The 12,668-nt window shown below is 40.3% G+C and overlaps 1 protein-coding gene across 1 annotated transcript; it reads left to right on the top strand.

Annotated features, from left to right (window-relative positions):
• The first annotated feature begins 9,991 nt into the window (after positions 1–9,991).
• LOC110925324 (eukaryotic translation initiation factor 5B-like) lies at positions 9,992–12,430 on the top strand. Its single transcript, XM_022169278.1, has one exon. The coding sequence runs from the start codon at positions 9,992–9,994 to the stop codon at positions 12,428–12,430; it is 2,439 nt and encodes an 812-aa protein (XP_022024970.1).
• The last annotated feature ends 238 nt before the right edge of the window (positions 12,431–12,668 follow it).

The raw sequence follows: 12,668 nt of genomic DNA, 5'->3' as shown, positions 1-12,668 counted from the left end.
GCACGCGCTTAGGTAAGGTGTCTTTCCGACTAAGGGCGTCGGCCACAACGTTGGCCTTTCCTGGATGATACTTGATAGCGCATTCGTAATCATTAAGCAGTTCGACCCATCGTCGTTGATGCATATTTAATTCCTTCTGCTTGAAGATATGCTCGAGACTCCTGTGATCGGTGTAAATTGTGCACTTGGTGCCGTACAGGTAGTGTCGCCATATCTTAAGCGCAAAAACAACAGCTCCCAGCTCTAAATCGTGCGTCGTGTAGTTCCGTTCATGAACCTTGAGTTGACGAGAGGCGTAGGCGATAACTTTATCCCGCTACATCAATACACAACCAAGCCCCTGTATCGATGCGTCACAATAAACCACGAAGTCATCCGTGCCCTCGGGCAGTGAGAGGATAGGTGCGCTGCATAGTCTATCCTTCAGGTACTGGAAGGCCGTTTCTTGTGTGTTACCCCAACGATAGGTAACACCTTTCTGTGTCAACATAGTAAGCGGCTGCGCGATCTTGGAGAAGTCTTTGATGAATCGTCTGTAGTAACCCGCCAAACCCAAGAATTGGCGTATTTCTGTTGGTGTACGTGGTGCAGGCCAGTTCCTGATCGAATCTACCTTGGATGGATCGACATGGATTCCATCCCTGTTCACCACATGGCCTAAGAAGTGGACTTCACGAAGCCAGAAGTCGCATTTTGAAAACTTTGCGTACAGTTGCTCCTTTCGAAGAAGTTCCAAGATGAGGCGTAAGTGCTGCTCGTGTTCCTCCTGACTCTTGGAGTAGATCAGAATGTCGTCGATGAAGACAATGACGAACTTGTCAAGATAAGGTTTGCACACCCTGTTCATAAGATCCATGAAGACTACAGGCGTGTTCGTAAGCCCGAATGGCATGACCAGAAACTCGTAATGGCCGTAGCGAGTTCTGAATGCTGTCTTGGAGACGTCCTCATCCCGGACACTCAGCTGATGGTAACCTGACCTTAGATCAATCTTGGAGTAGTAACTCGACCCTTGCAACTGGTCGAATAAGTCGTCAATGCGAGGAAGAGGATAGCGGTTCTTCACCGTGACCTTGTTCAGTTCGCGATAATCAATGCACATTCTGAAAGTGCCATCCTTCTTTTTCACGAATAGTACTGGAGCTCCCCAAGGCGAAGAGCTTGGACGAATGAAACCCTTATCCAAGAGCTCTTGTAGCTGCTTTGACAGTTCTTCCAGTTCGGTTGGAGCTAAACGATACGGTGCGCGAGCTATAGGTGCTGCTCCTGGAGCTAGCTCGATTTGAAACTCGACTTGACGATGAGGCGGTAGGCCAGGTAAATCTTCTGGAAACACTTGAGGAAATTCTCGTACAACTGGAATATCCTCTATTCTTTTCTCTTTCGTCGCTGCATCAGTTACTAGTGCCAAGATAGCCGTATGACCCTTTCGCAAACATTTCTGAGCCTTCAGGAAAGAGATGATGCCAACCACTGCACCACTCTTGTCGCCTTGAACTTCGAGAGGTTCCTTACCCGCACGAGGAATACGAATGATCTTCTCCTTACATAGAATCTCCGCCTGCTACTTAGATAACCAATCCATGCCGATGACGATGTCGAAACTACCCAGAACTATAGGAATAAGGTCGATGGAGAAAGTCTGACCAGCTAAGACAATGTTACAACCCTTAACTATCTGTGTGGCTTCTACACTTTTACCATTTGCTAGTTCTACGACATGTTTGGTGCTTAGGGGTGTTGGTGTACGTGTTAACAATTTGCTCATTTTCAAAGACATATAACTCGTATCCGCACCCGAATCAAACAAAACAGTAACATAAATATCGTCGAGGAGAAACTTACCCATAACGACGTTGGGATCATTTCTGGCATCACCCTGCCCCAACACAAACACACGACCCCTTGCTTCATTGCCATTGTTGTTCCCTCCGTTGTTGTTGCTGTTGTTGCCATTTCCCTGATTGTTGTTATGGTTGTTGTTGTTGTTCTGGTTCCTGTTCAGCTGAGGGCAGTGCCTTTTGAAGTGACCCTCTGCACCGCAATGAAAACACCCTTTGTTGCCCTGCTGCTGATTCTGCTGTGTTTGGGGCTGCTGCTGATTCTGGTTCGCAGGCCGAGGGCTTCTACAATCTTTGGCCTCATGACCCATCTTGAGGCATCTTTGACAGCGACCCTTACTACACTGGCCACTGTGATGTTTGTTGCAGTTGTTACACTTCGGGAGGTTTCCTCGATACCCTCCCTGCCTGTGGCTGCTTGAGGAGTGCTGACTGGGACTCTGGTAACTGTCTGTCTTTCGTTGCTGAGCTTGTGACTGCACTGAAGCTGATCCCTTGCTAGAATCCCCATCCCATTTTCTCTTGCTTTCACTGGGAGTAGCAAGTGTAGTAGAAGCAGTAGCGGTAGCAGTAGCGCTGATACGCTTTGGCAGTCTGTCCTGATCCACTGCCTGATCTGTGAGGCGGTGGGCAAGGCGCTGAATAGCCTGAATGTTATCAAGATTAGCCGATGTTACGTGGCTCTGGATTTCTGGCGCCAAACCCTTGAGATACAACTCAATACGCTTGTATGGAGGGTCCACCATGGTTGGACACAGCACAGCCAACTCGTTCGACCTCTTGGTATAAGCCTCGATTTCTGACCCAGTCATCTTCAAATGATAAAACTCATCCTCCAGCTTGTGGATGTCTTCCCGAGTACAGTATTCCCTTTTGATCAGTTCCTTGAAGTCATTCCAAGGGGTGGCGTTAGCAGCTGCAACCCTAGGATCTGCACTTGCGCGTTCCACCAAGTTAACGCGATCCCCTCCAAAGTACCAGTGGCATACTTGACCCTGCGAGCCTCAGGGCATTCACACATCTCGAACACAGACTCGAGCTTTTCAAACCAGTGGAGGAGTCCAACCGCTCCTTCTGTGCCGCTGAACGTGCTAGGGCGACAATCCATGAAGTTCTTGAAAGTGCAGACTGGCTGCTGCGCGTGTTGACCTGCTTGAGCAGCTGCAAGTGCCGCAACAACTTGAGCTTGAACGAGAGCCTCTAGCTGGGCTTGAGTCATGTTAATACGTCCGGCCATTGATCTTCACATCAAAAGCAACATAGGTGAGAGAGGTTCGCGAATAGTGCGATGACAGAAGAGTGTAAGCACATAGGTGTTCTCAAGCAATGACAAGTAGTGAGCAAAGTAATGTAAGCATACTACGAGCAAAGTTCTACGCAAATTCTAGCATGTAGGCAATAAACATAAACCTGATTACCTAGGATGTTGAGTCTTGCACGTGGAGCGAAGCGTCGTTGTGGATCGTTGAGAGCATTGTTCTGGTTATAGTCTGGTTTTAATAAAAACGTTTTCCCATATTAAAACCAAGTTCTCTATAACCAATGGCTCTGATACCAATCTGTCACACCCCCAAATTCCACCCGCGGAGTATCACCGCTTGGGAGCGTGACTGACCAGGATCAAGCCATCAATCATATCGAACATAGCATTTAATAACAAGAGTAGATAATATAATTCAACAAGACATGATTGATGTTCAAAACCAACATTTGTTTAAGTAGCGGAAGCATGTAAGTAAACCAAACAAAATCAATAATGTAATGTCATAAGTGTTTAGAGAAACAATCACAATCCGAGCCCACAACGACCTACTCCTCCCTGTGCAAGCTCCATGTACCTAACGACCTGCAAGGCATGTAACAGAGGATCAACAACTAGTTGAGCGAGTTCACAGAAAGTAAATGCGTAACAGTAAGTTCGTTTGTAACAGGTGGCTCTACTGGGCCGTTAGTACGATCTATTGGTGGGGGCTTCCCATGTTGTATAACCACTAGACTATTCGTAACCATATGTGTTCTTCACAATCCAAGAACAGTAGTAAGTATAAGTTCACGTAGGTCTTACGTGAGTATCCTTCACATCCGAGGATAGTAATTAAGTATAAGTATCCTTCACAACCGAGGATAGTAATATGTATAAGTATCCTTCACAACCGAGGATAGTAGTAAGTATATATGTACGTAGTTTGCACGTATGTGTCCTGCACAACCGAGGACGATGGTATGGTAGTCTAGTAATAGTGTAAGTACAGTTCTATTCAAACTCAATCCTTCAATCCCAATTCCCGTGCCCTGGGAATCCCATGCCTTAGTAAGGGTGTGAACTCACCTTGGTTTGCTCGGTATGCTATGCTCTAGAGTTTATCAAATGTCTAAGTCCGTTACTCACGACCTAGGATATGATGCACATGATTCATTCAATTAGGGTTTACAAGTCATTGATGTCCAAACAGATGTGATTTGTGTGATAGTTGTGTGCGGAATGACATCAGATAGGATATACAGTAGCATATATACTAATCATGCAATGTGTTCTTCATTCAGGGTTTTGAATTCAGCATCATTCGTAAACTCAGATCACACAATATAAAAACTCAGACATTAACATCCAAGGGAAATTCAGACTACACATCAACACATAACTCGGAGTAGATTACTAAGGTTATTAAGCATGAGATTTGAACTAGCATATTAAGCAAATTGAATCATGCACATGTATGGCCAAAAAGTCGGACCTTGGGCTTTCATACAAAAGAACTCGGACAAGAGAGGTTGTCCTTAACAACCTCGGACTAGGGGGGGGGGTTAACAAGGTCGGACAAGGAGAAGCAAGTCACATAACTCGGACCATGTGGGGGTTATTGAAACTCGGACAACAAGGATGAAGTGAAACTCGGACCAATTAGGTGGGGGTGGAGGTTACAAAGGTCGGACCTTGGCCTTAGGGCCCTAAACTCGGACCTATGCCCCCCTTAAATACCTCGGACCCCTTTTTACTTGGCAAAACTCGGACTGCACAAATGTGTTAAAGGTCGGGCAACATTTATAACAACAAACTCGGGCCACATATAATGTTACAAAGATCGGACTGGTTTACACTCTTAAAACTCAGGCATAATCATCAACTAAGGTCGGGCATATATCACTTTAAAGCTCGGACTTGTGTCTTGTATAAAAGTCGGACATAATTAACAACACAAAACTCAGACTAACAACAATCAAAATCATGCGACCATTCAACTTTATTGCAATCGTAACAGTTACATCTTTTCACGTTTTCATGATCAAGAACCCTAACTTCATTTCATATGGACGGCATAAACAAAAACCAACCAACCGGTGATTAACCACAACAATTATAACAAGAACAATCTATCAAGCATGTAAATCGTCATCATGATCACAATTATCCATAATCAAATCAAAATCATAGAATATTATATGAGGAACTAGGGTTTACAAGCATCAATCAATCAACAATTAATCAAGAATTGATACAATCAAATAATCAACGAACAATCATTAACAATTACCTTGTATTGATTCTAGAGAAACGTGAAATCGAGAGTGATGGATGTCTTGCCAATGATAATGGTGATGATTGCTAGAGAAAACCCAAGAATTGAAAGTACGTGCTTTTTCTTTGTGTGCAAAAATGATTAGTGAAAAGGGATTAGGGTTAAATATCTCTAGGATTTCACTAATTACCCTCTACCTCCCTAAATATCATACTTTACACATGCACACCATCTCATAATAATTTCACAGTTTCGCCACCAAGTTTGTATATTTGTCAAGTCTATCAATATTTAACCAACAATCATACACAACCACACAATACAATTCATTGCATCAAAACGTGTAAAATTCCATAGTAATTACTTGTGCAAATAATCAATAAACAATACAAGAACGTGCAATAAATGCGAAACAGAAATCTTGGAAATTCGAGTTGTCACAAAACACACTTTGGCGAAACACTTATTGACGAGACACATTCTGTTTCGCCAACTACCCTTGGCGAAACACCCCTTCTATTTCGTCAAACCCCTTTGGCGAAGCACCCTTTTCTGTTTCGCCAAAGATGTCAGTTACGTCAATCAGATCAGTTACAATTCCAACAGTTACGCAATATCACAGGAAACCCTAATTGTCGTCAATCATCAAACCGTAATCATACAGAAGTCACTCATCATACAATCATCATGAAATCATTGATACCATACTGTAAACATTCGTCCACTGTCGTGTATATCGATACGTTAACCAAATCATGTTACAACAACCAACCTCTAGCATGAACCCTAGATCATGAGATCACAATATCACAATTACCCTAGTCAGATTACCAATAACAACCAATCCGATTTCGACACACAGATTTGTAACAAATACGATAGATTCTAGTATTATCAAAATATCAACCAATCATAACATAGCCATCATCTAGTATCAGCCCTATAGATTTCTAACAAGATAGTTAATCGATAAAGCGAACTAACAATCACGCAAGAGTTAAACACTTACCACAATGAACAAGATAACAACTAGATTGATTCGGGGCTTCGGGGACACAAGATTGCCGTCACACAGAAGAGGGAAGCGTTCTAGGGTATAGGTTTTGCCAAAGATGTGAAACAGGGGCTGTTTCACGCTAATATACACGAATTGATGTTTTGGGCCCGTAGTGGGCTTCGGCGGATATCTGGGCCGGCAGAACACTTGTTTCGTCGAGCTTGGATTGGCGAAACAAGCTTTGTTTCGTCGAGCTTGGATTGGCGAATCACTTGATTCGTCGAGTTGTTTGATGGTGAATCAGTCTAAGTGTTTTATAATAATTCATGTTCTATTTTACAACAACAATAAATCACATATATGCACAATCATAACACGTTTCATTAAAACATAACATGTATGGTTACAAGTCAAACAAGTCAACTACTAAACAGTCAAAGTCAACGTGCATTAAATGTAAAAGTGAAAGTCGGAAACTCGAGTTGTCACAATAAATGTGACTAAAAATCCGGTTCACCATTCGAAAACGAAACACATTGAAATCCGTCATCATTTTATAAGAGATTGTTACGAAAAGAAATTAATACGGATTGAACATGTGAGCACCGATGATCAGAATGCTGATTTTTACACAAAACCTTTTGATAAAAAGAGATTTTACTATCTTTTAATGTTAAATGGGTTAAAAAATCTGCAATCTGGGAGGGTTATCGAGTGTGAAGCCGAATTAGGCAGCGATCTGACATGAACCATGTCATGTTGTCGCTTTCTTTTGTACAGTTGTATTTTCCTACTTTTCGATAAAAACAAAAACACAAAAATATGTTTTAGTTTTAGGGGGAGATATTCGCAGAAAAATACAAAAACATGATAAAATCATAAAAATCCAAAAACATTAGAAAAATTTAAAAAGAGCTGTGTAATATAGGGAAAATGATAGTACATCAGCTAGACGAGCACAGTACGCTAAAGATTTGTATTGAAAAATAGCAATTAAGCAGTCTTGCTAAAGATGTGCCGGTAGGTTTTTACAGAGTTAGTAAATCAGTTTGGGATATAAACTTAAATTTAACTTGTGTTTTCGTGGGGAACACCTCCAGGATATATAGGTAACCCCTGAAATCCTGTTTGAAAGGTCCCGTATTCTGAGATACTAGGTCTTTATACTCGGTGATATCTGGGGTATTATCCTGGGACTTCTGCTGTATGGAAATACTGACCTATTCCCCGGATAATACTTTGCGCAAAAAGCTTTGAAACATAAGCTTCACCCTCAACAGACTGATGAAACAATAAAATTGATTGTCGCTGCTGTTGAAATGCAAAAGATCCTCTAAAGGGACCCACCTTAAAGTCGAACCGTCACATCTCTGCTGAACGGAAGTTCTGACCTGAGCTTTCACGGTTTCGCATTTGCCCCCTACAGATATCAGCTGTGGTATATTCACCTGTAAGACTGAATACTAGGATCCGGATACGGGAGTATATACTAAGGTGGGGACACACGTAAATGTTTAAGTCTTAAAACACTAATCTCGTATCCCGAACAGATTGAAAGTTTTGTGAAAATTTAGGTGGATCAATATATCGGCAATCTACGCAAATTTGTTAATGCTTAAAATGTAATATCAGCTTAACGGTACTAGTGTTCAGTCGGCAGCTGATATGATCCCCTAACACGCTCACAAAAATAGTGTGTGTATATATTTTCAGTTTGTACAGCTATAATCCAAAAAGATTTTCATTTTTCAGTTTATTTTCGACAATAGACATTGGGGATTGAAAAATCAAAGTCTTGGTGCTGATCATGTCAGAAATTGATGAGGGTTGGGAAAGCTGGTGATTGCATACTAAGATTGGTATAGTGTTTGACAGATAAAACTTGAAATGTTCAAAGTTCATTAACTTGAACTGTTTTTTGAAATAAAACGTCAGAATTCTTCATAAATCTGATCAACCAGGGCCATTAACTTGGACTTGGTGGGTCAAACAGTTGACCAAGGTCATTAACTTGGACTTGGTCAGCTGGGTAGAACAGTGTTCAATCAGAAAATTGCTTAAAATGGAATGTTTTGAAAATTTAAGTGTTTGACCGTTTGAAACTTCATCTACCGTTTGAAAAGGGTAATCGTTTGAAAGCTGTTTTCTTCATTTGAAAGTCCATAACCGTTTGAATGTTTAGACGTTCGTTTGAAACATTATTACATCAGATCTTACACTTTCAAACGGCCAAGGCGATTTCAAACGGAAAGTGTGTTTATCTGTGATTTCTGTGAATTTTCAACCGGATTTTGTGAGTTTCTTTGGATTATTCAGTCATAATCATGGTGAAGGTAAGTTTTTGAACCGATTGTCTTCGTATTTTGTCCTATTTACATGACAGTAATGCTCTGTTTCGAATATGTTTAGATCTAGGGTTTCTTACATGGTAAAAATTGCAATTGATCAATAGGATAGTGTCGTTTTGGATGAAATTTCATTGTATGATAGTTTAATTGTTCAAATTTGTAGTGTTTACACACGTTTACATGTCTTCAGATTGTTCATGTATAGATTTAGGATGTTACAGTTGTTCTCAATTGATGAATCTTATATCAGTGTGTTCGGTTTCTTACATAGAACAAACCCTTAGCTGTAATTTGTCTGATTTGATCTGTAGATATAGGTTATAGTTTGAACATAATTTCAAACGGTCAGGACCTAACCATTTGAAATGTCTTCGTTTGAGGGGTTCAGTTTGAAACCTATCGTTTGAAGGATTCAGTTTGAGTTCAATCGTTTGAACTCAGACCGTTTGAGATTCATCGTTTGAACTTAGACAGCTTGAGTTTCATCGTTTGAACTTGCTCCGTTTGAATATAACTGTTTGAACTTAGACAGTTTGAATTCAATCGTTTGAAACTGATTCGTTTGAATGCTGCTCGTTTGAATGTTAACCGTTTGAAATCAGTCAGTTTGAATGTCATCCGTTTGAAAATTGATATTTTAGTGATTAATTGTGTTGAATGTTTGTGTTTTTGCAGCCAACTTCGACATTATTCAATCCTATTCATAATGTTTGCTGTAATCTGGATGAGGAGCAAAATCCGAAGTTATCAGAATTCAAAGACATTCTGGAATTCATGAGGAGAATACCCATTCTAAAGGCCTTGACAGAGAGACGTGTAGTATTCAGATCACATATCAAACGCTTTTGGAAGAATGCTTCGTATGATGATCAAAACAAGACAATTAACTCAGTTGCGAAGATAGACGGTGAAAAGAAACCTATTGTCATTACTGAAGCAGTTATCAGAGAAGTAATCGGGTTTCCAGATGAAGAGAATTCACCAACAAAGTTTCCAGAAAAGATGGTCAAGGGGTGTTTACTAAGAATGGAATATGTAGGTGAATTGAACAGTGCCAGTTATTTGAAATCAAAGTTCACCAAGCCTTATAAGTTTCTGATCCATGCAGTATTAATTTCAATGAGTCATCAGAAAGGTGGTTATGATACCATGCGTGATTATTTGATGAACATGGTTGTATCTCTTGTGTTAAACAAAAAATATAACTTCTCTCATATTGTTTTTCATTACATGGTTGAAGAAATATTGTCGGACAGAAAGACTTGGTTATATCCAAGATTTGTGTAGATGATATTGGATCATGCTTATCCAAATTTGATTAGAGATGAAGAAAATGATTTGTTGGGGTTATCGCACATGGATAATGATTCTATTAGGGCGTTAGCCAAATATCATCCAAAACATCCGAAGCCGACTAAATCTGCTGAACTATTTGGAGCTATCAAAGATGGTAACTATCAGGATCCTGATCCTGAGAATCATGAGCATTGGAGAAACGCGGAAGAAAGAAAAGAGAAAGGTTATGAAGAAGAGCTAAAGATACTTAAAGGTTTCATATCTAAGAGAAGTGAATGGTTCGTAAAAGAAGAAAAGAAGAAGTCAAGGAAAACTACTCCTAATGTGAAATCAGGCGAAGAATCTTCTTCACATCCGAAAAAGAAACAAAAGAAAGCATCTTCAATGTCTTTGATTGATGAGCCTGATGAAGATGTTCCTGCTACAAATGTTGAAAAGGAACAAGATGTGACTGCTGCTGAAAACATAATTATTAATGAAGACTTGTTTACAACTGATACAGACTTTGTTGAAAATGTTGTGCAGACTGTCACTTCAGATATTCAGAAAGAGAAAGTGATTGATGATATTGAAGGTGATGATGTTGACAAAGACACGACTAGTTCTTCCAGTTCCTCAGATGATGAAGTTGTGGATGAGATTGAACGTGAAAGAAGGATGAGAGAAGAGGCAGAGAAAGAAAAGTTGATCAAGAAGAGAAAGAGGCAAGAACAGGAGGATGCTCCTTATGTTCCGTCACAAGAGCATGTCACAGAATCTCAATCAACTCCAAAAGTTAGAAGAAAAACTGGTGGTCGTAAGAAAACAACTCCAAAGATCCGAATTTCTAAGAAACCTCAGAAGGTTGTGCAGAAAAAGCAACCTGAAGTAGAACATCAAAAGCCTCCAACACCTCCACGTGAATCTACACCTCCACAATCACCCATTCACCAATCTCCACCTAGACAGCCTACACCACCACAACAATCATCTTCACCAAGACTTCCTACACCCCCAAATCAACCATTACCTACTCCACAACCAACACCACCACCACAACAACCTTTCATGTCTTCACAAGATATTTTCGGTACTCCTCTACTCTCACAGTTACAACATGGTTCTTCAAGTAGAGGTTTGCAGACACCACAAGATAATTTGTTAGACGTTGGTGAGTTTGACTTTGCAAATAATTCGCAAGTGTTAAAATTGGAGAAGAAAATAGAGAATGTGATTGCAGAAAACAAGAGGTTGGCAGCTGAGAACAAGAAGGCAGCTGATAGAGAAAAACTGCTTGTAAATCGTGTTCAGGAGTTAGAAAAGAAAGTTGAAGCTGATCAATCTGAGATTGATATTCTGAAGGTTCGTGTGTCTGAACTTGAAGAAGAAAAGAACAGACGTGATGCACAGAATGAATACTTTGAGTTGAAACATAAAGAGCTGAATGAAGCGAAAAGAGCAAAAGATCATGAGTTGTATATGTTACACAAAGTGGTTGAAAGTATGTTGGGATCATCTGTAGAAGATAAGTTTGAAGAGCTACAGGTTGCTGAAGTTCGTGCTGAACGTCAAGCAGAGGTTGAACGACAGATGAAGGATAAGGGTAAAGGAGTTGAAGGAAGCTCGGCTGTGCCCGTATTGGCTCTAGTACCTTCAATGTTTACAGAGAATCCTGAGCCTATCTCTGCAGTTTCTGGATTGTTTGAAGATGAAACTCATATGCATGAATTGATTGGTGATAGTAGTGATGAAGATGGTGATGAAAATGAAGAGAATGATGAAGATGAAGAAGATGACTTTGTATTCTCCGCAAGCAGTCATAGTTCAAAAGGTAACGATGATGATGATGCTGCAGGAGATTCTGGTTTTAGAGTTACAGAAGTTGCAAATGAAAAAGCCGTTGATGATCTGATGAACGACACAGTAAATGAAGAAAGTAGTGAAGCTTCGGGAAAGGGGGAGTCGGATAAGACGCAGATAGTAGAACACTCTGAACCTTTGTTCTTACGTTTAGATGTGTATAGGGAGATGTTGAAAGATGTAAATCTCGAGATTCCATTTGATCTTGAAGAAGATTTGGAATCATTTGATATAAATAAACAGAAAGATTACAAGTATGATTATGTTGAAGATGCTGATCAAGATGATAGAATTGAAGTAGAGGATTGTTCTGATAGTGAAGATGTTCCTGAAGATACATCAAAACTTCCAACTTTAATGGAGTTCTTCGCAGCAGAAAACAGAGAAGCGTTGCGACAAAAGGTGACTGAAGCTGTGAATGAAAATGTGTTTGAAAACTTGAAGAAAGATGCTGAAACAGAAAGTCAATCAAATGTTGAAAAAGAAGATCGTTCTAAGTGGTTTAAAGACAGCAATGAGAGAAAGTTCAAAAGGCCTTTGAAGTTTTTCCAACGTGATAGAACTATTTCTCTTGGTGATATTATAAGTTAGGGATTTCTGCCTCAAGTGAATGCTTACGCTATTCGTAGAGAATATGGCGTCCAGTACTTCAAATGTTTATATGATATTATGTCATTACCATTGTGGGATGTCGATGAATTATCTCAAGTGAGAACCTTGGATTATCAAGTGAGGCCGAATGATAAGGCGATGTGGGGATATATTAGGTACGAGACTCTAAAAGGTTTTTGGAAGTCGAAGCCTCATCGTCCAAGACGTGTTCAAAGAG

The sequence above is a fragment of the Helianthus annuus genome, chromosome 17, assembly GCF_002127325.2.
Source record: "Helianthus annuus cultivar XRQ/B chromosome 17, HanXRQr2.0-SUNRISE, whole genome shotgun sequence".
Classification (NCBI taxonomy): domain Eukaryota; kingdom Viridiplantae; phylum Streptophyta; class Magnoliopsida; order Asterales; family Asteraceae; genus Helianthus; species Helianthus annuus.
This window is presented reverse-complemented; position numbering and strand designations above follow the sequence as displayed.

Bases quoted from the DNA above. Each gene is read 5' to 3' on its own strand.
- LOC110925324 (XM_022169278.1), top strand. From the start codon at position 9,992: ATGATATTGGATCATGCTTATCCAAATTTGATTAGAGATGAAGAAAAT.